General features: G+C 42.4%; 1 protein-coding gene across 1 annotated transcript in view; it reads left to right on the top strand.

The window, feature by feature from the left end:
• Positions 1 to 4,060: 4,060 nt before the first annotated feature.
• The window catches only part of LOC115136514 (ryanodine receptor 2-like), a 94,520-nt gene continuing 77,551 nt past the window's right edge, over positions 4,061 to 21,029 (top strand). The window contains exons 1-24 of the mRNA XM_065023157.1: positions 4,061 to 4,209; positions 7,584 to 7,703; positions 7,807 to 7,911; positions 8,021 to 8,095; positions 8,263 to 8,341; positions 8,496 to 8,608; positions 8,880 to 9,011; positions 9,133 to 9,248; positions 9,376 to 9,450; positions 9,724 to 9,880; positions 10,003 to 10,167; positions 10,346 to 10,467; positions 10,690 to 10,873; positions 11,014 to 11,149; positions 11,298 to 11,393; positions 11,608 to 11,726; positions 11,805 to 11,938; positions 18,408 to 18,649; positions 18,903 to 19,095; positions 19,310 to 19,514; positions 19,659 to 19,763; positions 19,927 to 20,030; positions 20,116 to 20,199; positions 20,285 to 20,444. Of these exons, the coding sequence (XP_064879229.1) occupies positions 4,162 to 4,209; positions 7,584 to 7,703; positions 7,807 to 7,911; positions 8,021 to 8,095; positions 8,263 to 8,341; positions 8,496 to 8,608; positions 8,880 to 9,011; positions 9,133 to 9,248; positions 9,376 to 9,450; positions 9,724 to 9,880; positions 10,003 to 10,167; positions 10,346 to 10,467; positions 10,690 to 10,873; positions 11,014 to 11,149; positions 11,298 to 11,393; positions 11,608 to 11,726; positions 11,805 to 11,938; positions 18,408 to 18,649; positions 18,903 to 19,095; positions 19,310 to 19,514; positions 19,659 to 19,763; positions 19,927 to 20,030; positions 20,116 to 20,199; positions 20,285 to 20,444 (3,069 nt within the window). The 5' untranslated portion in view covers positions 4,061 to 4,161. The remainder of the gene's footprint in view (positions 4,210 to 7,583; positions 7,704 to 7,806; positions 7,912 to 8,020; positions 8,096 to 8,262; positions 8,342 to 8,495; positions 8,609 to 8,879; positions 9,012 to 9,132; positions 9,249 to 9,375; positions 9,451 to 9,723; positions 9,881 to 10,002; positions 10,168 to 10,345; positions 10,468 to 10,689; positions 10,874 to 11,013; positions 11,150 to 11,297; positions 11,394 to 11,607; positions 11,727 to 11,804; positions 11,939 to 18,407; positions 18,650 to 18,902; positions 19,096 to 19,309; positions 19,515 to 19,658; positions 19,764 to 19,926; positions 20,031 to 20,115; positions 20,200 to 20,284; positions 20,445 to 21,029) is intronic.

Raw genomic sequence — 21,029 nt, 5'->3', positions numbered from 1 at the left:
ATAAAAATGTGTGACCCACACTGAAAAACATTTTCTTCAGCGTTAATTGATGCTAATAATGTCGCATACAGTGACAGTTGTTAACATATTCATATCTCAGACATATTCCCTGTAGCTCATTAAAATTGTTGTCAATATCTTCCTGCCTTTGAGAAATTGTTGTTATCAATCCAGTATTCAAGAAAAACCTTTCTTACCTGTATCTTGTCTATGTTTCCCAGGGGAGGGGTATGTTGCTTTTGTGTGCATGTGGCCAGTGGAGTGCAGGTAGTAGTTTATGAATAAGCGTATACATTGTCGTGTCACGATGGGGTGTTTACTTTGTGAGACACATATTCATTTTTTGAGTACTTTTGTGCCAACATGGAAATGTCCCACTATGTACTTCAGATGAGAAGGCCGGGAACAGACAGATGTATGGTACGATATGTCAAGTTTGGTCCAATTTATTTCGATACAGGTTATTTGCAATGTCACACTGAGCCCAAGTGTCTTTCTTTGGAATACATGTTTTTTCTCCTTTAGTATTGAGCACACGAATGCAATCTGAATGACTAGAAATGGAAGTTTACATTAAGTAAAATATTGTGACTTGCTTCAGCACTTTAACACTTTAAAAGTATTTTTGTGTTAGTTTTTGTGTTAGAAGTTTAAAATGTTTTACTCAAGTGAAGCAGTGAAATATATAGTTAAAGTTAAATATATTAAAATATCTGGTCTGATTACTTTGACAGACTACTATATCAACCTTGGTGTCTCACCTAACTATCTTATGTTGAATCCACTAATGTAAGCTCTGCTAAATGACTCAAATGTACAAATGTAACCTTATTATTTTTGGAGTGTTGGGCAGTTAGATCACATATTTCATCACAAACAACTACACTAAGACTACTACACATTTAATCAAAAGGAATTAGAAAAGGGGCACTTAGTCTGGTACAGTTTCATTGCCATGGCCATTCATACTGTACTGAATACTGAATATCCACTGTTAATATGGATATATTCAATAACAAACCATGTGTACTCTTTCTCTGCTGTTGATTAATTTCCTAGTATTTTTCTCACTTCCCCTATGTCAGATTGTTACAGTACGTACTACTGCTGCTCAACTTACTGTATGGTTTGAAACTTAACGTAATATATTCTAATTATAATACACTAATTATTCTGTGATAATAACCAGCAACATACACAGTTAAAACATGTTTTTTTTTTTAAAGGTCAAACTGACACAATTATCCAAAATAAAATATCATCATGGCTGCCTCTGCATGCATGCAATACACCCTCCAGATTTATGCTGCAATCATTTCATCAGAGATTATATATCAGTCCCTCCAGGATTTTGCATGGATTTTTGTTATATTTGCGGGCAGAAATGCTTGATTCTGCTGCTGCAATTATGAAATTTTGCATGGCAATATGCAATGATTTTATCTAATTGTCACGCAAATGTGCCAATGAGGGGGATATAGTTTGTTGACGTGTGGCTTGATTGAACCATATATTGCGAGCCTTGTTTTTGTACTGCTGTGATGGGTCAGTTTTGTGCAATAATATTGAGATGATTTGACTGTTTTATGCAGAAATAGTGTGAGATTGGTAAAATTTGCAAGCCCTCGCATTGAGATCGCAGAATTGCAGAATCCTAGAGGCACTGATATATGATAATTCTGATTGATTCATACTATGACAGATCATTAGTTTATGAACTCTACGGGTTTGGAGAGGCACTTCTCACTATCATGCCTGTTGGTTTGTGGCCTCTCTATCACTCCCTCTCTGCCTGTTTGTCTGTTCATGATAACAACAAACAAAGTCTTAACACATGGAACACACCTTCATGACCCATAATTACTGTGATGAAGTTCAAGACCTTAAAGCACTCACATTTTCCAGATAGTTTGCCAGGAGTGATGTGCAGGCAGTTTCCAAGAACCTTACTTACAGTCATTTGAACTTCTTTGAATAAAACTCTTGTGCCCTCTTTCTTTCTGTTCTTGACTGGTGGCACATTAATTAGACAGTGATTGTGCAATTAATTATGTAGCTAGCAAGTATTCTTGGCCTCAAAACATTCACTATCAGTTTTTCACATAGTCAGAACTACCCAGCGTTAGCGTGGGTAATGTGCAATCACTGGAGAACAAACTGGATGAGCCCCTGTTTGAGGCTATCCTATCAATGGGACCTGAAACACTGTAATATCTCATGTTTCTTGTGGCTGAACGAGGATATGAATATACCAGTCAAAAGTTTGGACACACCTACTAATTCAAGGGTTTTTCTTTGTTTTGACTATTTTCTACATTGTAGAATAATAGTGAATACATCAAAACTATGAAATAACATATATGGAATTATGTAGTAACCAAAAGAGTGTTAAACAAATCTAAATATATTTTATATTTGAGATTCTTCAAAGTAGCCACCCTATGCCTTTATGACAGCTTTGCAAACTCTTGGCGTTCTCTCAACCAGCTCCATGATGTAGTTACCTGGAATGCATTTCAATTAACAGGTGTGCCTTGTTAGAAGATAATTTGTGGATTTTCTTTCCTTCTTAATGCATTTGAGCCAATCAGTTGTGACGATGTCTTGCTGGTTTTGCTATGCTTTGTCAAGACCGAATGGGAAGATGAAGGGAGAAGGGGCGTGTCTCTTTGTTAACAACAGCTGGTGTGTGATCTCTAATGTTAATAAGGAAGTTTTAAGTTTTTGCTTACCTGATTTAGAATACCTCATAATAAGCTGCAGACTATACTATTTACCATGAGAATGTTCATCTATATTTTTCATAGCTGTCTGTTTAACACTACAAACTGATGCTGGCACTAAGACCACACTCAAAGAGCTGTATAGGACGATAAGCAAACAAGAAAATGCACATTCAGAGGTGGCATTTTTCATGGCCGGTGATTATAATGCAGGGAAACTGAAGTCCATTTTAGCATGTCACCTGGTGAACTAGACAAAACCTCCAGGGGACAATGACACAACATCCCCAAAATGTCCTAAAAACATCCTCTGGGACCAATCAGTAACTAGACAAAACTTCCAACTTCCAACATGACACAATGTCTTTAGGCAACCATTTTGTGATGTGCCAGGGACGTCGTAACGACTCATTATTGCTTGCAGGGTATCACCTGTAGCACATGTTCATAGCTATGAAATTATTTGAAAGGCTGGTCATGGTTCACATCAACACTATCATCCCAGACACCCTGGACCCCCTCCAATTCGTATACCGCCCCAACAGATCCACAGATGATGCAATCGCTATTGCACTCCACATTGCCATCGCCCACCTGGACAAAAGGAATACCTATGTAAGAATGCTGTTGAGCTCTCCCCGTAGATTTTGCGGTGACATAGTGTTCCCATGAGTGACAGAATACTGAGCCAATCACTGAGCAACTAGAGAACATTACCAACCCCTACACTCTGTTTTTTCTGCTGGCTGCCCCACCACTACAGAAAGCACTGAGCTAGGCTGAAACACCTGCATTTTGGAGCTGCTTAATAACTCAAGAAAGCAAAATAGAGACCATATTTGTATGCGGCTTTATTAACTCAAATGTTTTTTTGTAATTTTTTTTATTTTTTACATTGTTTGCAAACTGATATGTGACATGTATTAATTCCAAAATAACATGCAAAACAGGCACACACAAAAAACGGTGGGGCTCAAAACAGGTGAGGTCACCCTGAATGAAGAGCTGCCACTTATAACAATAAATCATTTTTCAAATATTTAAAGTGGGAACTTTTGCTGTGGCAAGTCTTATTCATTAGGCCTACTCTGCACTTTTCAATAAATCGTCTTGCCTCATGTGTTATAGGGCTACCTGTCCTATCACCTCCCTTGGCTGCCTGTGAGATATTGTGCGCCTTGACAATGAGAGACGTGGGTGGCCAAGCTATTGAGCAACAATAAATTTAGCATATTGCGCTTTTAATGCACGGAATTGCGCAGGTTGGTCGATGCATGTGCGTGGTCGTGGACAGTGGTAGACTGTAGCCTATTTTTACCTGCCAAGCTCGCGCTGTGTCAAAACTGATAAGGCGCCACCCAATGAGCGTTGGTCAATCTCACTGATTATTTTTCAACTAGGCCTTCTACAGACAGTGAACTGCATTACATATTCGGACATGGCTGAATCAGGAGAAAGCGAAGATGAAATCCAATTTCTACGTACGGTAAGTAGGCTAATGCTACGGAGTATTTAACTCTGGAGGTGGCATTTTCGGCAAAGTTGGAAGAAGGTTGGGTTTTGCAGGGCATCGATACGGTAGCCAGAAAAAGAAACATTTACAGGTGTATTATAATAATCACGGACGTTTGGCCACAATTGTCAGGTGTAACGTTACATGCTTTTTTAGTTGTTAACTTTTTCCCACGGTCACTCACTTGTTTGAAAGTTACTTAAACAAATAAGAAAAGCCAAACCTTTGTTTTCATGACAGAGTTTAGAGTAGAAACTGTTACTTTTTTGTCTATTTGAAAGTTACTAGGATGTATTGAATGGCTATTACTTGTCTTTAAAACGAACTGTGTGTTGGCTACCATGACATGTTTTGTTTGCTAAGGAAATAAGAGTTACAGAATTGTTACTCTCTATTGCTCTCCTCTCATTTGAGCGAATAACAACAGCCATTTGTCTCCTTTTCTGTCACTCTGACAAATGAATTGTTAACCTTTACTCCAAATTCAAACTCATTAACCTATTTTTGTAGAAATGTATTCGTTTATTTCTTTTTTTCTGTGCAACTACATAGGCTACAGTAAATTGAGGTTAAGTGTTTGTTCTATTTTTAACTGTATTTTCAACCACAGAGAATGATGGAGGCCTATCATTCTGTGTGGTTGTGTTTGAGTCCTCTCAGGGCTTGGTATCTCAGCTCTCTGATAAAGACATGTCACTAGTGGAGTGCTGGTTGATGCTGTGTGGGACAGTCACATGCTTCGGTTGACTGGTGAGGGCTATGGTGACAGGTACTGGTGAGGGCATTTTGGTCTCTCAGCCCATACTAAAAGTTTCAGAAACTAAGTATGCAGTTCATTTTCAGTGTTTCCCCTGTGATTGTTTTTAGCAGTGGTGGCAAAGTTGAGAGAACATTTGCCAAGGGGCAGAAAGAACATGTGCAGTTTAAAGCTAATTTCCTGCAATTCTTTACATTTTGTCATGGCTTACGCTGTGTTCTTTCAGTGCCTTCATAAAATATTCCAACAAAGATCGCCTGAATTTAAAATATATTGAGATGTCTTGTCTCTGGTGTACACAATACCCTATAATGTCAAAGTTGAATTAGGTTTTTATAAATGTGTACAAATTCATTAAAAATGAAAAGCTGAAATGTCTTGAGTCAATAAGTATTCAACCCATTTACATTACATTTACATTTAAGTCATTTAGCAGACGCTCTTATCCAGAGCGACTTACAAATTGGTGCATTCACCTTATGACCTCCAGTGGAACAGTAGTGCATCTAAATCTTTTCAGGGGGGGGGGTGAGAGGGATTACTTTATCCTATCCTAGGTATTCCTTAAAGAGGTGGGGTTTCAGGTGTCTCCGGAAGGTGGTGATTGACTCCGCTGTCCTGGCGTCGTGAGGGAGTTTGTTCCACCATTGGGGGGCCAGAGCAGCGAACAGTTTTGACTGGGCTGAGCGGGAACTGTACTTCCTCAGTGGTAGGGAGGCACCCCTTTGTTATGGCAAGCCTAAATAAGTTCATCAGTAAAAATGTGCTTAACAAGTCACATAAGTTGCATGGATTTACTCCCTGTGCAGTGATAGTGTTTAACATGATTTTTTAATTACTCCCTCATCTCTGTACCCCACATATACAGTTATCTGTAACGTCTCCCAGTCGAGGAGTTAATTTCAAACAAAGATTCAACCACAAAGAACAGGGAGGTTTTCCAATGCCTCACAAAGAAGGGCACCTATTGGTAGAAGGGTACAAATTTTTTTAAAAAGCAGACATTGAATATCCCTTTGAGCAGGGTGAAGTTATTAATTATAATTTGGATGGACTATCAATACACACAGTCACCACAAAGAGACAGGCGTCCTTCCTAACATAGTGGCCGGAGAGGAAGGAAACTGCTCAGGGATTTCACCATGAGGCCAATGGTAACTTTAAAATGACTGTGATAGAAGAAAACTGAGGATGGATCAACAACATTGTAGTTACACCATAATATTAACCTAATGGACAGAGTGAAAAGAAGGAAGCCTGTACAGAATAAAAATATTCCAAAACATGCATCCTGTTTGCGACAAGCCACTAAAGTTCTTATGCAAAAAATGTGGGAATGCAATGAACTTTTTTCCCTGAATACAAAGTAATATGTTTGGGGAAAATCCAATACAATAGATTACTGAGTACCACTCTCCATATTTTCAAGCATAGTGGTATCTGCGTATGCTTGTAATTGTTGGGGAGTTTTTCAGGAGAAAAAATAAATGGAATGGAGCTAAGCAACAGCAAAATCCTAGAAGAAAACCTGGTTCAGTCTGCTTTCCACCAGACACTGGGAAATGAATTCACCTTTCAGCAGGACAGCAACCTGAGTTGCTTACCAAGAAGACAGTTAATGTTCCTGAGTGTCCGAGTTACAGTTTTGACTTAAATCGACTTGAAAATCTATGGCAAGACAGGAAAATTGTTGTCTAGCAATGATCAACAACCAATTTGACAGAGCTTGAAGAATTTTGAAAATAATAATGGGCAAATGTTGCACAATCCAGCTCTAAGAAACTTACCCAGAAAAACTCACAGATGTAATCGCTGCCAAAGGTGCTTCAACAAATTATTGACTCAGGAGTGTGAATACTGTATTTCTGGTTTTAGTCAGTTTACACTGAACACATTTGACCAACTATTATATTTTTTTACCATGTTTTTTGGAGGGGTGGGAATAATTTAGAAGTGGCGGCCCGCTGCTGTTAAATTAATATGGGGAAAAACTGATTTGGCTGTGGCCCTTATCTCTGCTCGTAAAGAACTTGTGATGGGCCATGTTAGCCTCTCTGCCCTGACCTGACTAACTCTGCAATGCATGATTGAGGTTAGGATCCAATTCAGACCCTTTGAAAGCTTATGGGATATTGACCATTTTTTATTTATGGCCTGAGTGGAAAGGGCATTCTTGACCCCAGCCAGCTCTGAGCCCTATTCCTTATTCAGTTAGGTCCCTAAGTGGTTCTACTGTGCAGCGGGACTGATAAAGTCCAGAGGTTGCTGATAGTAGAGTGGAATGGAGTGTGAGGCAGGGGTCAGACAACACAGTGACACCTCAATGGTGGCATCATGCCCTGGGAACTGAGAGGTGTTCCAGTCTGGCTGCTAGTCCCTCCTCTCCAGTCTCTCAGCTCTCCTTATATGGCTGTGACCTGATTTAGGGTTAATCACTCACTGTTATACAATGTTGAAGTACTGTCTAAGTTTATTTTACAGCATGGAATTATTTCTGTCAGTTTCATTGGATGTTTTTCAGGTGAAAACAACTAGCTCACAATATTTATTAACAGCGATGTGGTCTACTATGTGCCCCTGCCTCTGACAGAATGATGAGGTGGTGCTGCAGTGCATCTTCACATCCCAACAGGAGCATCTGAAACTGTGCCTGGCTGCAGAGGGCTTTGGCTGCAGACTCTGCTGTCTGGAGTCCACCTCCAACTGCAAGGTAAAGCTTCATCCCACAGCATGGTCTTTGGAATCAGAGAATGCCAGATCAGAGGATTGATAAGAGTCTGATTAATCAGGAGTATGTGCACTGTGTTCCCCAGAATGTTCCTCCAGACCTGTCGGTGTGTTCCTTTGTGCTGGCCCAGTGTCTGTCTGTCAGAGCTCTGCAGGAGATGCTGGCTAACAGGGAGGACCAAGCAGCAGGGGTGAGCTAACAGCTTGGGTCTCATTCTAGCCTAACTATAATGGATTTCTGTGAAGTCATGGTTCATGGTTGTGTTCTAATAAGAGCTGTAGTTATGTTGTGTTGTGCAGGCTGGTCAGGGAGGTGGTCATCGCACCCTCCTCTACGGTCATGCTGTACTGCTCATACACTCCTACAGCAGGATGGTGAGCTTTCTCAACCAATCACAGTATCTCTCTGGAGAACTAAGACTTTTAATTTTGGTTGTGTAAATCCCATGAGGAAACCTGTGTGTTTGATTATGCCGTTTATTCCAGTCATAAGGGGTTGTTCAAGGTTTAAATGGACCTTTCTACGTTTTCTTCTTCTTCAGTATCTTTGCTGTTTGTCCACATCCCAGTCTTCGACAGATAAGCTAGCGTTTGATGTTGGTCTGCAGGATGATAAAACAGGTATTTCACATCATTTTAAAGATGTGTTCCAGTGCTTGGTGGAACATCAGAAAGTGCTTGTTTTTGATGATGTTTAGATATCAATTCAGTAGGCCTATGAGTAGTATGCCCTTTGTTCTGGCAATCAACCACATTCCTGGACCTGTGTGTCCAGGTGAGGCATGCTGGTGGACCATTCACCCTGCATCCAAGCAGAGGTCAGAGGGGGAGAAGGTCCGTGTCGGGGACGACCTCATCCTGGTCAGTGTGTCATCTGAGAGATACCTGGTGAGTTACCAGAGAAGTGCATGAAGAGATATAATGAGATGGCAGACAAGGCAGGTACCCTTCAAAGAGGAGAGAAATAGCTAACGTGCTAATGTTTGAATAAACTTCAATAGTGTCTGAAATAGACCCCAGAATAATAGCAGCCACTTTATGGATGGTTTATTTAGAAACGGTTTCCATTATGTGAAATCCTTGTTAATCCTGATCTCTCTTGATTCTCCATAACTGTCATGATCTTGTTAAGGCTCTTGTCTTGGTTGTTTCCCTGCAGCATTTGTCCTATGGGAGTGTGATAGACAATACGAGTGAGAGTGGTAGCCTTATTGTGGACGCAGCCTTCCAGCAGACCCTCTGGAGGGTCGCCCCCATCTGTTCTGGGAGTGGAGTTGCACAAGGCAGGTTACCTCTTTCTGTCATTACAAAGAACACAACCTAAATGCACATTACAACCCCTGCCATTTTGGGAGTGTACTGTATATGGGATATTATTACGTGTTATTTCTTGATTGTAATCCTTGACTTTCCTTTGTGTGCTAATCGTAGGGTATCTGAAGGGCGGGGACACATTGAGGCTGCTGCATGGACACACAGACGAATGTCTGACTGTCCCGTCTACAGATCAGGGGGAGGAGCTACGCAAGTAAGCCCCAGAATCACACCCATACACACGACCAAGCATTTTGATTATTTAAATGCTCCCAATCATTCACTCAGGCAAGCCTGTGCTCTCTCATCGCTCATTCTCTTGCGCTCTCTCATTTCCTTAGGGTGGTGCACTACGAGGGTGGAGCAGTGTCCAGTCATGCCCGCTCTCTCTGGAGGCTGGAGATCCTTCGTGTTGCGTAAGTCTCTCACATCTTTTTCCCATACCTTTCATAGACATTTTCCAAATCCACCCCATAAAATGCAGGCATGTGTATCTGTGGTCGTTAAATATACGCTCACTTGTATTTGGTCAGGTAGAGTGGTAACGGTAAGATGAGGCAAAAAATAATTATAAGATTTGAGTGCGGACAGCATTCTTCCCTCTCCTTACCGCTGCTGCCATAACTCCATGCACTTACTGCATACTGACTGAGCTCTAGCTGACTGAGCATATCAACTATTTCCAACAGCTGGAGTAGTAGCCACACACGCTGGGGTCAGCCATTCAGGCTCCGTCATGTCACCACAGGGAGGTACTTGAGTCTGACCGAGGAGAGAGGCCTTCACCTGGTGGACAGGGAGAGGGCCGACGTGAAGTCCACATCCTTCTGCTTCCGACCCTCCAAGGTCTGAGGTCAAATGCCAAATTCATAGTTTTTTGCCTACCCCAAATACATAGGCCAAATCGGATAACCAGTGGTGTCAATTGTTGATGTTGATCAGAATTACAATTCCATATCACTCTTTAGGAGAAGCTAGAATGTGGCCCAAAGAAGGACACTGATGGTATGGGTGCCTCAGAGATCAAGTATGGAGACTCCTTGTGCTACGTCCAGCATGTGGACTCTGGTCTGTGGCTCACCTACCAAGCCATTGATGCCAAGTGTGCCCGCTTGGGAGCGGTGCAGCGCAAGGTAATATAATGTATTTTTCCAGTACTCATTTCTGCTGAACTTCATCACACTGTAGGCTTACTCAGTATTTGAGTCATTGCTTGGACATATGCGTAGCTTTTAGTTGTTGACTTTTTTTCTGTTAAATGTGTACTGTATTGTGTTTTATTGTCACATTGTCCTATGACCTTTTCTCCAGGCCATTATGCACAGTGAGGGTCACATGGATGATGGTCTGAGCCTGTCCCGTTCTCAGTGGAAGGAGTCCCATACGGCCAGACTCATCCGCAGCACCGTCCTCCTCTTCACAGGCTTCATCAGGTAGGCCATCATACAGCCCTCTGAAACCTGGCTAACTGGGTTCCCCCGGTGAGGGATTTAGTTGAGGTAACAGTGTGATTGGTTGAGCGTGCAGAGTGTAAATGATGTGGCCATTTGGGCTCGTATTAGCAAGGCCTGGACAAAAAATCTATACATTTGGAAATTTAAAATGTTCTAATTTAATATTTTCTATCTTCTCTCAATCTCCTCTCTTGTTTTTAGGAGACTTGATGGTCTCAGTCAGCGAGCGAACATCCCCTCCTTCAACCTGCCACTGGGAACAGTGGCCCTAAGTTTGCAGGATCTGATTGGCTACTTCCAGCCACCTGGGGAGGGGCTAGGACATGAGGCTAGGCAGAACAGTGTGCGAGCTCTGAAGAACAGACAGAATCTATTTCAAGAGGAGGTAATAGTGGATTTCTTTAGCCTTGGGGCCCTTGAATCTATTGTCTCTAGAAGTGCCATGACAAAATATGTTTTCTGCATTTGTATGGTTCAAGGATGTTTTTGTTCGGAAATTTGCTATTTTATCTCTTTCTCTTTCAGGGGGTCATCGGTTTAGTTCTTGACTGCATTGACCGTTTACACCTATACAGCAGTGCCTCTCATTTCGCTGCAGCTGCTGGGAAGGAGGCAGGAGATGACTGGGAGAACATCCTCAACTCCTTCTATGAACTACTGGGTGAGAATGACCCACTCAGCATCAAATACTCTGTATAAGAACTTCATGCACCCCACATTCGAGTGACTTTAAAAAGTATGCTTGGGAAATCTGTACAGATCTAGAAGTAATCCTACAATCACATCCTTTGTTTTCTATTCCCCTCCAGCTGCTCTTATCAGGGGAAATCGCAGGAACTGTGCCCAGTTCTCAGGCTCTCTGGACTGGCTGGTGAGCAGACTGGAGAGACTGGAGGCCTCCACTGGTCAGTGCATAATTTTGGGGTTCTACTTTTACCCATGACCTCTTAGGACAAGAATGGTCCCTTTCAGAAAAACCACATGATTTCACGTGAAAACATGTGTTTTTGGAACACTTCACATGTGATCACGTGAAATATATGTGTTTTTTCCATAAAGGGGTGACACACATTAGATTTTACATGTAGATGCTGCCACTAAGTTGTGTCTGTTGTGTAGGTGTCTTGGAGGTTTTACACTGTGTCCTTGTGGAGAGTCCTGAGACTCTCAACTTTATAAGGGAAGGACACATTAAATCCATCATCTCTCTACTTGATAAGCATGGGCGGAACCATAAGGTACATACACTACAGTACCATTTCTCTGTTAAATAATTGTTTTATTGACATATTAACCTGTGTATGGTTTTATCCCAGGTCCTGGATGTGCTGTGTTCTCTTTGTGTGTGTCATGGTATGGCAGTGCGTTCCAACCAGCATCTGATCTGTGATAATCTGCTACCAGAGCGAGACCTGCTTCTCCAGACTCGCCTCATCAACCAGGTCACAAGGTACACAACCATTATTCACCCTCTGACTCAGACTGACATTTCCATTTGTTAATACATACAGTTGAAGTCAGCAGTTTACATACACTGTAGCCAAATACATTTAAACTCAGTTTTTCACAATTCCTGACATTTAATCCTTGTAAAAATTCCCTGTCATTTAGGATCACCACTTTATTCTAAGAATGTGAAATGTCAGAAAAATAGTTGAGAGAATGATTTATCTCAGCTTTTCTGTCTTTCATCACATTCCCAGTGGGTTAGAAGTTTACATACACTCAATTAGTATTTGGTAGCATTGCCTTTAAATTGTTTAACTTGAGTCAAACGTTTTGGGTAGCCTTCCCACAATAAGAATTTTGGCCCATTCCTCCTGACAGAGCTGGTGTAAATGAGTCAGGTTTGTAGGCCTCCTTTCTTGTACATGCTTTTTCAGTTCTGCCCACACATTTTCTATAGGGTTGAGGTCAGGGCTTTGTGATGGCCACTCCAATACCTTGACTTTGTTGTCTTGAAGATATTTTTTCACAACTTTGGAAGTATGCTTCGGGTCATTGTCCATTTGGAAGACCCATTTGTGACCAAGCTTTAACTTCCTGACTGATGTCTTGGGATGTTGCTTCAATATATCCACATAATTTTCCTGCCTCATGATGCTGTCTATTTTGTGAAGTGCACCAGTCCCACCTGCAACAAAGCACCCCCACAACATGATGCTGCCACTTCCGTGCTTCACGGTTGGGATGGTGTTCTTCGGCTTGCAAGCATCCCCCTTTGTCCTCCAAACATAACGCTGGTCATTATGGCTAAACAAGTTATATTTTTGTTTCATCAGACCAGGGGACATTTCTCCAAAAATAATTATCTTTGTCCCCATGTGCAGTTGCAAACCGTAGTCTGGCTTTTTTATGGTGGTTTTAGAGCAGTGGCTTCTTCCTTGCTGAGCGGCCTTTCAGGATATGTCGATATAGGACTCGTTTTACTGTGGATATAGATACTTTTGTACCTGTTTAATCCAGCATCTTCACAAGGGCCTTTGCTGTTGTTCTGGGATTGATTTGCACTTTTCGCACCAACGTACGTTCATCTCTAGGAGACAACGCTTCTCCTTCATGAGCGGTATGACGGCTGCGTGGTCCCATGGTGTTTATACTTGCTCACTATTGTTTGTACATGAACGTGGTACCTTCAGTTGTTTGGAAATTGTTCCCAAGGATCAACCAGACTTCTGGAGGTCTAAACAAAAAATCTGATGTCTTGGCGGTTTCTTTTGATTTTCCCATGATGTCAAGCAAAGAGGCACTGAGTTTGAAGGTAAGCCTTGAAATACATCCACAGGTACACCTCCAATTGAATCAAATGATGTCAATTAGCCTATCGGAAGCGTCTCAAGCCATGACATAATTTTCTTGAATTTCCCAAGCTGTTTTAAAAGCACAGTCAATTTAGTGTATGTAAACTTCTGACCCACTGGAATTGTGATACAGTGAATTATAAGTGAAATAATCTGTAACAATTGTTGGAAAAATTACTTATGTCATGCACAAAGTAGATGTCCTAACCGACTTGCCAAAAACTATAGTTTCTTAACAAGACATTTGTGGAGTGGTTGCGAAACAAGTTTTAATGACTCCAACCTAAGTGTATGTAAACTTCTGACTTCAACTGTACATTATATTCCCAAGTATTGCCATGGCTATTTAAAGAAAAACAGCTTTTGTGAAAGTGTCACCAGAACACCTTATTTCGTTACTTGTAAATTGTGACTAGTAATTTGACAGGATCTCAGCTGTCAATGATTTATGGAGTTAGTGAAACCAAATCATGACATTCTGTTGATTAACCATTTATAATTCAGAAATGACAAGGGATGTTTTGTGGTAGTAAACTACCTTATATTTTAAAATATATATTTTTTATTCCTTCTCACCACCCCTCTCTGTTTCTGTCAAATCACCATTACTTAGGAAACCACCCGGTGAAGATTTTCCCTTTCTTACCCTTATTCTCGTTTTCCATTTCAACACTTGACTGCTCTTCATCTTCTGAGCTTTCAAAGGCAGATTCACAAGCAATGTCTCTGTCACTCCCACAGCTCTTCATTTTTTCACCGCTCACCTGCTCCTTCTCTCTGCTCTTAATGCTCCCACAGCACTTGTCAATCTTCCTCTTCCTAAATGTTGTCCTGCTTTGCTTGGTCCCCCTATCTCCTCTCCTTCATTTTCAATACTTTTTCTCCATCCCTGCAAGGCTCAGATGCTCCCTCCATCTCACTCACCATCACTTATTTCTCTAGAGGTCCCAGCCTCTTCTTCTTCTCATCTCCTCCGCCATTTTCTTCATCTCCAACCTCCTCCTTTCTTCTTGTACCCTTTGATCGAGGGAACTCTACATATCTTTCTGGAGACCATCCCTCTTCCTGCCCAACTCCCTCTTTATCTTCTTCTCCCTTTTTTAGTTTCTCTCTCCATTTCTGCCCCCTGTCTCCCTGATCTCGGCAATAGTCTCAATTTCACTCATTCTCCTGTCTTCTCTGTCTCCTTTCCTCTACCTTCCTCTCTCGTTCTGTCACACTTTCCTCCCGTCCCACCAACTCCTTTTTCAGCTCGTCCACCATCTACAACCGACAGGGTGCACTCACTCTCGTAGTGCTATTGCTTTAATGTTTTCTAGTCTCTATAAAATTAGAATTACATTGTGATATTGCACTGGGTCATGTTGCCATAGACACTTTTTTTCTACAGTTAATTTGTCAACAATCTCGTGACAACATTCTGACATAATGTTTGATAACCATGACTATAGTTCTGTGCAGCGTTGTACACGTCATAAAAATATTTAAGGGATAATCAATGATGGTCTATGCGTTCTCTGGAACATGATGAATGACGTGGAGTGGAACCAAACTTCCACGGAGTTGTATTATTTTCCAGAGAACGCATAGAGCCCTGAGTTGATTATCCCTTTTATACCATGGCTATAATTGAACACATTTGCCACTAGAAATGTGTTCATTTGCAGGTAGAAATGTGTTCAACATCCACTGTAGCTAACAAGTTTCTAGATAGGGACAGTTGTTGCCTTGGTTACCAAACAAACAGACCTGCTAGTTTAGCTAACCATCAAATCAAATCAAATTTGATTTGTCACATACACATGGTTAGCAGATGTTAATGCGAGTGTAGCGAAATGCTTGTGCTTCTAGTTCCGACAATGCAGTAATAACCAACAAGTAATCTAACTAACAATTCCAAAACTACTGTCTTATACACAGTGTAAGGGGATAAAGAATATGTACATAAGGATATATGAATGAGTGATGGTACAGGGCAGCATACAGTAGATGGTATCGAGTACAGTATATACATATGAGATGAGTATGTAAACAAAGTGGCATAGTTAAAGTGGCTAGTGATACATATATTACATAAGGATGCAGTCGATGATATAGAGTACAGTATATACGTATGCGTATGAGATGAATAATGTAGGGTAAGTAACATTATATAAGGTAGCATTGTTTAAAGTGGCAAGTGATATATTTACATAATTTCCCATCAATTCCCATTATTAAAGTGGCTGGAGTTGAGTCAGTGTCAATGTCAGTGTGTTGGCAGCAGCCACTCAATGTTAGTGGTGGCTGTTTAACAGTCTGATGGCCTTGAGATAGAAGCTGTTTTTCAGTCTCTCGGTCCCAGCTTTGATGCACCTGTACTGCCCTCGCCTTCTGGATGATAGCGGGGTGAACAGGCAGTGGCTCGGGTGGTTGATGTCCTTGATGATCTTTATGGCCTTCCTGTAACATCGGGTGGTGTAGGTGTCCTGGAGGGCAGGTAGTTTGCCCCCGGTGATGCGTTGTGCAGACCTCACTACCCTCTGGAGAGCCTTACGGTTGAGGGCGGAGCAGTTGCCGTACCAGGCGGTGATACAGCCCGCCAGGATGCTCTCGATTGTGCATCTGTAGAAGTTTGTGAGTGCTTTTGGTGACAAGCCGAATTTCTTCAGCCTCCTGAGGTTGAAGATGCGCTGCTGCGCCTTCTTCACGATGCTGTCTGTGTGAGTGGACCAATTCAGTTTGTCTGTGATGTGTATGCCGAGGAACTTAAAACTTGCTACCCTCTCCACTACTGTTCCATCGATGTGGATAGGGGGGTGTTCCCTCTGCTGTTTCCTGAAGTCCACAATCATCTCCTTAGTTTTGTTGACGTTGAGTGTGAGGTTATTTTCCTGACACCACACTCCGAGGGCCCTCGCCTCCTCCCTGTAGGCCGTCTCGTCGTTGTTGGTAATCAAGCCTACCACTGTTGTGTCGTCCGCAAACTTGATGATTGAGTTGGAGGCGTGCGTGGCCACGCAGTCGTGGGTGAACAGGGAGTACAGGAGAGGGCTCAGAACGCACCCTTGTGGGGCCCCGTGTTGAGGATCAGCGGGGAGGAGATGTTGTTGCCTACCCTCACCACCTGGGGCGGCCCGTCAGGAAGTCCAGTACCCAGTTGCACAGGGCGGGGTCGAGACCCAGGGTCTCGAGCTTGATGACGAGCTTGGAGGGTACTATGGTGTTGAATGCCGAGCTGTAGTCGATGAACAGCATTCTCACATAGGTATTCCTCTTGTCCAGATGGGTTAGGGCAGTGTGCAGTGTGGTTGAGATTGCATCGTCTGTGGACCTATTTGGGCGGTAAGCAAATTGGAGTGGGTCTAGGGTGTCAGGTAGGGTGGAGGTGATATGGTCCTTGACTAGTCTCTCAAAGCACTTCATGATGACGGAAGTGAGTGCTACGGGGCGGTAGTCGTTTAGCTCAGTTACCTTAGCTTTCTTGGGAACAGGAACAATGGTGGCCCTCTTGAAGCATGTGGGAACAGCAGACTGGTATAGGGATTGATTGAATATGTCCGTAAACACACCGGCCAGCTGGTCTGCGCATGCTCTGAGGGCGCGGCGCATCAATCAAATGGCAATAATGTTTTCAGTTTTACTTTTGCTTTCAAAAGCAGCTTAGACATAGAACATGTATGAGCTATAGCCATTGAATTGTGCCGTACAATATACCGTGCGTTATAGGGAGATAATGCATGCTCCAAAATGCCCTTCAATCCAATCAGAAATGAGTATTCAACAATGCCATGTTTTATAAAATTATGATATGATATGGTACACATTTCAGAGATGTCGTGAAAGTAATGATGACCATACCAATGCCAGTGACCACACTTACATCCTTCACCATCAAATATACAAAGATGAGAATTTGATTGAAATTAGTTATCATATTTTTATGATAATATGAAACCATGTGGCTATCAGGAAGAGAGCAGAACTGCTGTTTTCCCGGGATTAGAAGTATTGTTGTACATTGAGTGCTTGTCAGAATGCATATTTCCCTCCCTATGGCACTTGTAACTTGAATGCGCCTCGAGAGGAATATTTCTCTCATAGAACACACAACAAGCTGACTAGGTAAATAGATAAACTATTCTACAATGGGGTTGTGTTTACATTTACATTACATTACATTTAAGTCATTTAGCAGACGCTCTTATCCAGAGCGACTTACAAATTGGTGCTTTCACCTTATGACATCCAGTGGAACAGCCACTTTACAATAGTGCATCTAGGTCTTTTAAGGGGGGGGAGACTCGTTTTGTTTGCAGAGGAAAAGTAAATGTGGACTGTTGTAGCTACTTCAAAGCGCCTCGGCAGAAATATAAGTTAATGTTCTATATTTTTTTGCCATGGTGTCAATGATTTTGCAATGGTGCAGCGCCACAGCTAAATGACTGCAGCGGAAACATTGATTTTAGTATTATTTCATACCAGTGTTTGATAGTTAAATACTTTTTCAGTACCAACATGGAGCGTCTCGCTAAATATTTATGAATGAGTACTTACTCAATTACTCTTTGTTGCTCTGTACTGGATATTGCCAGGCTATGGTAATCAGGATACATCTTTATGGTTTCTATCTTTATGGTTTCTATCTTTTTCTGTCTTTATGGTTTCTGTTCTCTGTTGAAAGAACTGACGGAATGCCGTTTCAACTGATGTTCTCCTGAATTAGAATTTTAATTATCTTGTGATGGCATGGTTCTTTCTAACATCATCAACTGTAATGTCATAATCAGTTGATGTTGAGGTAGTGAATAAAACAGCTTTATGGCCAACAGTATCACATTTACAATGTGAGAAATAACTATTTGTATTTCATCATCAATAAGACCTGGCTCTGTGGTATACTGGAATAAGAAGTACTAGCCTACCACATTTCACTACACATCAACATTAAACCATTCTGTTTAAAAAAATCTATCTAGTTTCAAACAAACAAAATAAGAAAGAAACAAACCAATTAAATGAATATCTGTTAGACCAGTCACTATAAGATAAACAAGTGCTCCAGTGTCATAAGTCTTTTGTCCAGTTGCTGAAAGTAATGATGAACTGTATTCATCACACATCTCCTCTTTACTAAAGCATGAGGCCCAACATCTTCCTGGCCCTGGGTGATGATTCGGCCCAATACAGGAGGTGGTACTATGAGATGACTGTAGACCAGGTGGAGCCCTTCCTCACGGCTGAGCCCACTCACCTGCGTGTGGGCTGGGCCAACACTGAGGGTTACAACCCCTATCTCACGGGTGGAGAGGCCTGGGGGGGCAACGGGGTAGGAGATGACCTCAGCTCCTATGGCTTTGACGGGCTGTACCTCTGGTCAGGTGAGGGAACACTACAAGAAGGGAAGATTAATGAATGTTCGCTGGTGTTATTATGTGCTGGATAGGAGCAGTTTCATTGCGAAAGTCTTCACAATCATGAAGCAAATGCATGTCATTTCTGCCATGAACTTTTTGTGATTAGTTTATTTAGTTTTATTACATACTCAGGTTACAGGGGAAAGTATTTCATACAGAATCTACGTCTGCCAACTATGAATGTAAAGTCTGGCACTATATCTGTCCTGTACATCAGGCTGTGTTGGTCGGAGAGTGAGCTCTCCCTATCACCACCTTCTGAGGGAGGACGATGTGGTCAGCTGCTGCATTGACCTCGTTGCCCCCTGCATCTCCTTCCGGGTCAACGGGCAGCCGGTCCAGGGCATGCTGGAGAACTTCAACACTGATGGACTGCTCTTCCCAGTGGTCAGCTTCTCTGCTGGTGTCAAGTGAGAGTATTACCTATATGTGTTGTTGGCATGCTTTCCGTTCTTTCACTGCATCTACCTATATTTCTGGAGTGCTTTTCTGAAAACACAATTTCCCATTTCTATATGAATGTCTATATGAATGTGATCTGATTCTGTTTCAATGTCCAGGTAATAAATGGATGGCTCTGTCTGATCAAATCTATCTATCTGTCTGTCTGGACTGTGACCACAGGGTGCGTTTTCTGCTGGGTGGGAGACATGGAGAGTTCCGTTTCCTGCCCCCTCCAGGCTTCGCCCCGTGTTCCGAGGCTCTGCTCCCCAGGGTGAAGCTGAGGTTGGAGCCTTGTCAGGACTTCACCCAGGAGCAATACCTTCTGGGACCCACTGTACTCCTCACCCCAGCAACCTTTACCCCTAGTCCAGTAGACATCAGCCAGGTACCAAATCCAGTAGTACTTTGCACATTTGTCCATGGCCTTTAAAGCATGTCGGTGTATACAACCTACTTTAGCTAAGTGGAAACAGAGTAGGACCTATCTTCCCTCTTTTATCATATACCCCAACCCCATGTTGTTCCTTAGGTGGTGTTGCCCGTTCAACTGGAGCATATTCGTGAGAGACTAGCAGAGAACACCCATGAGCTTTGGGTCATGGACAAGATTGACCTTGGATGGACCCATGGAGCTGTGAGTGATGCAGCAACTGAATGGGTTATGGCCTTGTATCCAAATCCCTTACATACATTCCTGTTTCTTGGTCTACTGATTGTATGGTTTCCATAGCAAGCTGCTCACAGCTGTTCATGTCAACAGTGTATATGTATTTTGACCAATGTGTATTGTGATGTAGGTGAGAGATGACAGTAAGAAGCAGGACCCCTGTCTGGTGGAGTTCTCCAGGCTCCCAGAACAGGAGCGAAACCACAGCCTTCAGATGTCCCAGGACACACTCCGGTAAGCCTCCTCTGCCATTCACACATTCACATCAAAAGGACCTGTCAAGACACTTATTTTGTCTTTATTCTACTTCTTTGTGAAGGACTCTCATTGCCCTTGGTTTGCATATTGGTCTGCCAGATGGCCATGCTGATGAGGGAGTGAGATACCTTAGGCTCTCCAACAAGTATGTAGCTCTACTCTTGAGACTCTTTATGAATGAGTGTTCCTCCTGTCTTTTGTACTAAATGAACCTTTCCTCTCCTGTCTAGGTATGAGATGCCTAGTGGGTACAGACCAGCCCCGGTTGACCTGAGCCACATCATCCTGAGTCCTGCCCAGGAGACGGTGGTGGAGCTGCTGGCTGAGAACGATCACAACGTGTGGGCCAGGGACCGGATCAGGCAGGGCTGGACCTACAGTTCACACCAGGTAGGCTTTGACACAAGGGTAGACCTAGCCAAACTACAATAGCGGAATGAATTAAATATCTGCTTTACCAAGAGCCTTGAAATAGAAATCCATAAAAATGTTAGCTGGTCTTTTGATAGTGGTAAACCTGGCTTGTTATTTTGGATGAGAAGACCTTCCCGATATGTCTTGATGAAGGATTTGAAGGAGCAGACTAGTTTCGTCTGTACATTGAGTGTACAAAACATTAAGAACACCTTCCAAATATTGAGTTGCACCACCTTTTGCCCTTAGTACAGCCTCAATTTGTCTGGGCATGGATTCTACAAGGTGTCGAAAGCATTCCACGGGATGCTGGCCCATGTTTTTTTTATTTCTTTTTTTACCCCTTTTTTTTCTCCCCAATTTCGTGGTATCCAATCGTTGTAGTAGCTACTATCTTGTCTCATCGCTACAACTCCTATACGGGCTCGGGAGAGACGAAGGTTGAAAGTCATGCGTCCTCCGATACACAACCCAACCAGCCATACTGCTTCTTAACACAGCGCGCATCCAACCTGGAAGCCAGCCGCACCAATGTGTCGGAGGGTACACCGTGCACCTGGC

This window comes from Oncorhynchus nerka, linkage group LG10, assembly GCF_034236695.1.
Source record: "Oncorhynchus nerka isolate Pitt River linkage group LG10, Oner_Uvic_2.0, whole genome shotgun sequence".
Taxonomy (NCBI): domain Eukaryota; kingdom Metazoa; phylum Chordata; class Actinopteri; order Salmoniformes; family Salmonidae; genus Oncorhynchus; species Oncorhynchus nerka.
This window is presented reverse-complemented; position numbering and strand designations above follow the sequence as displayed.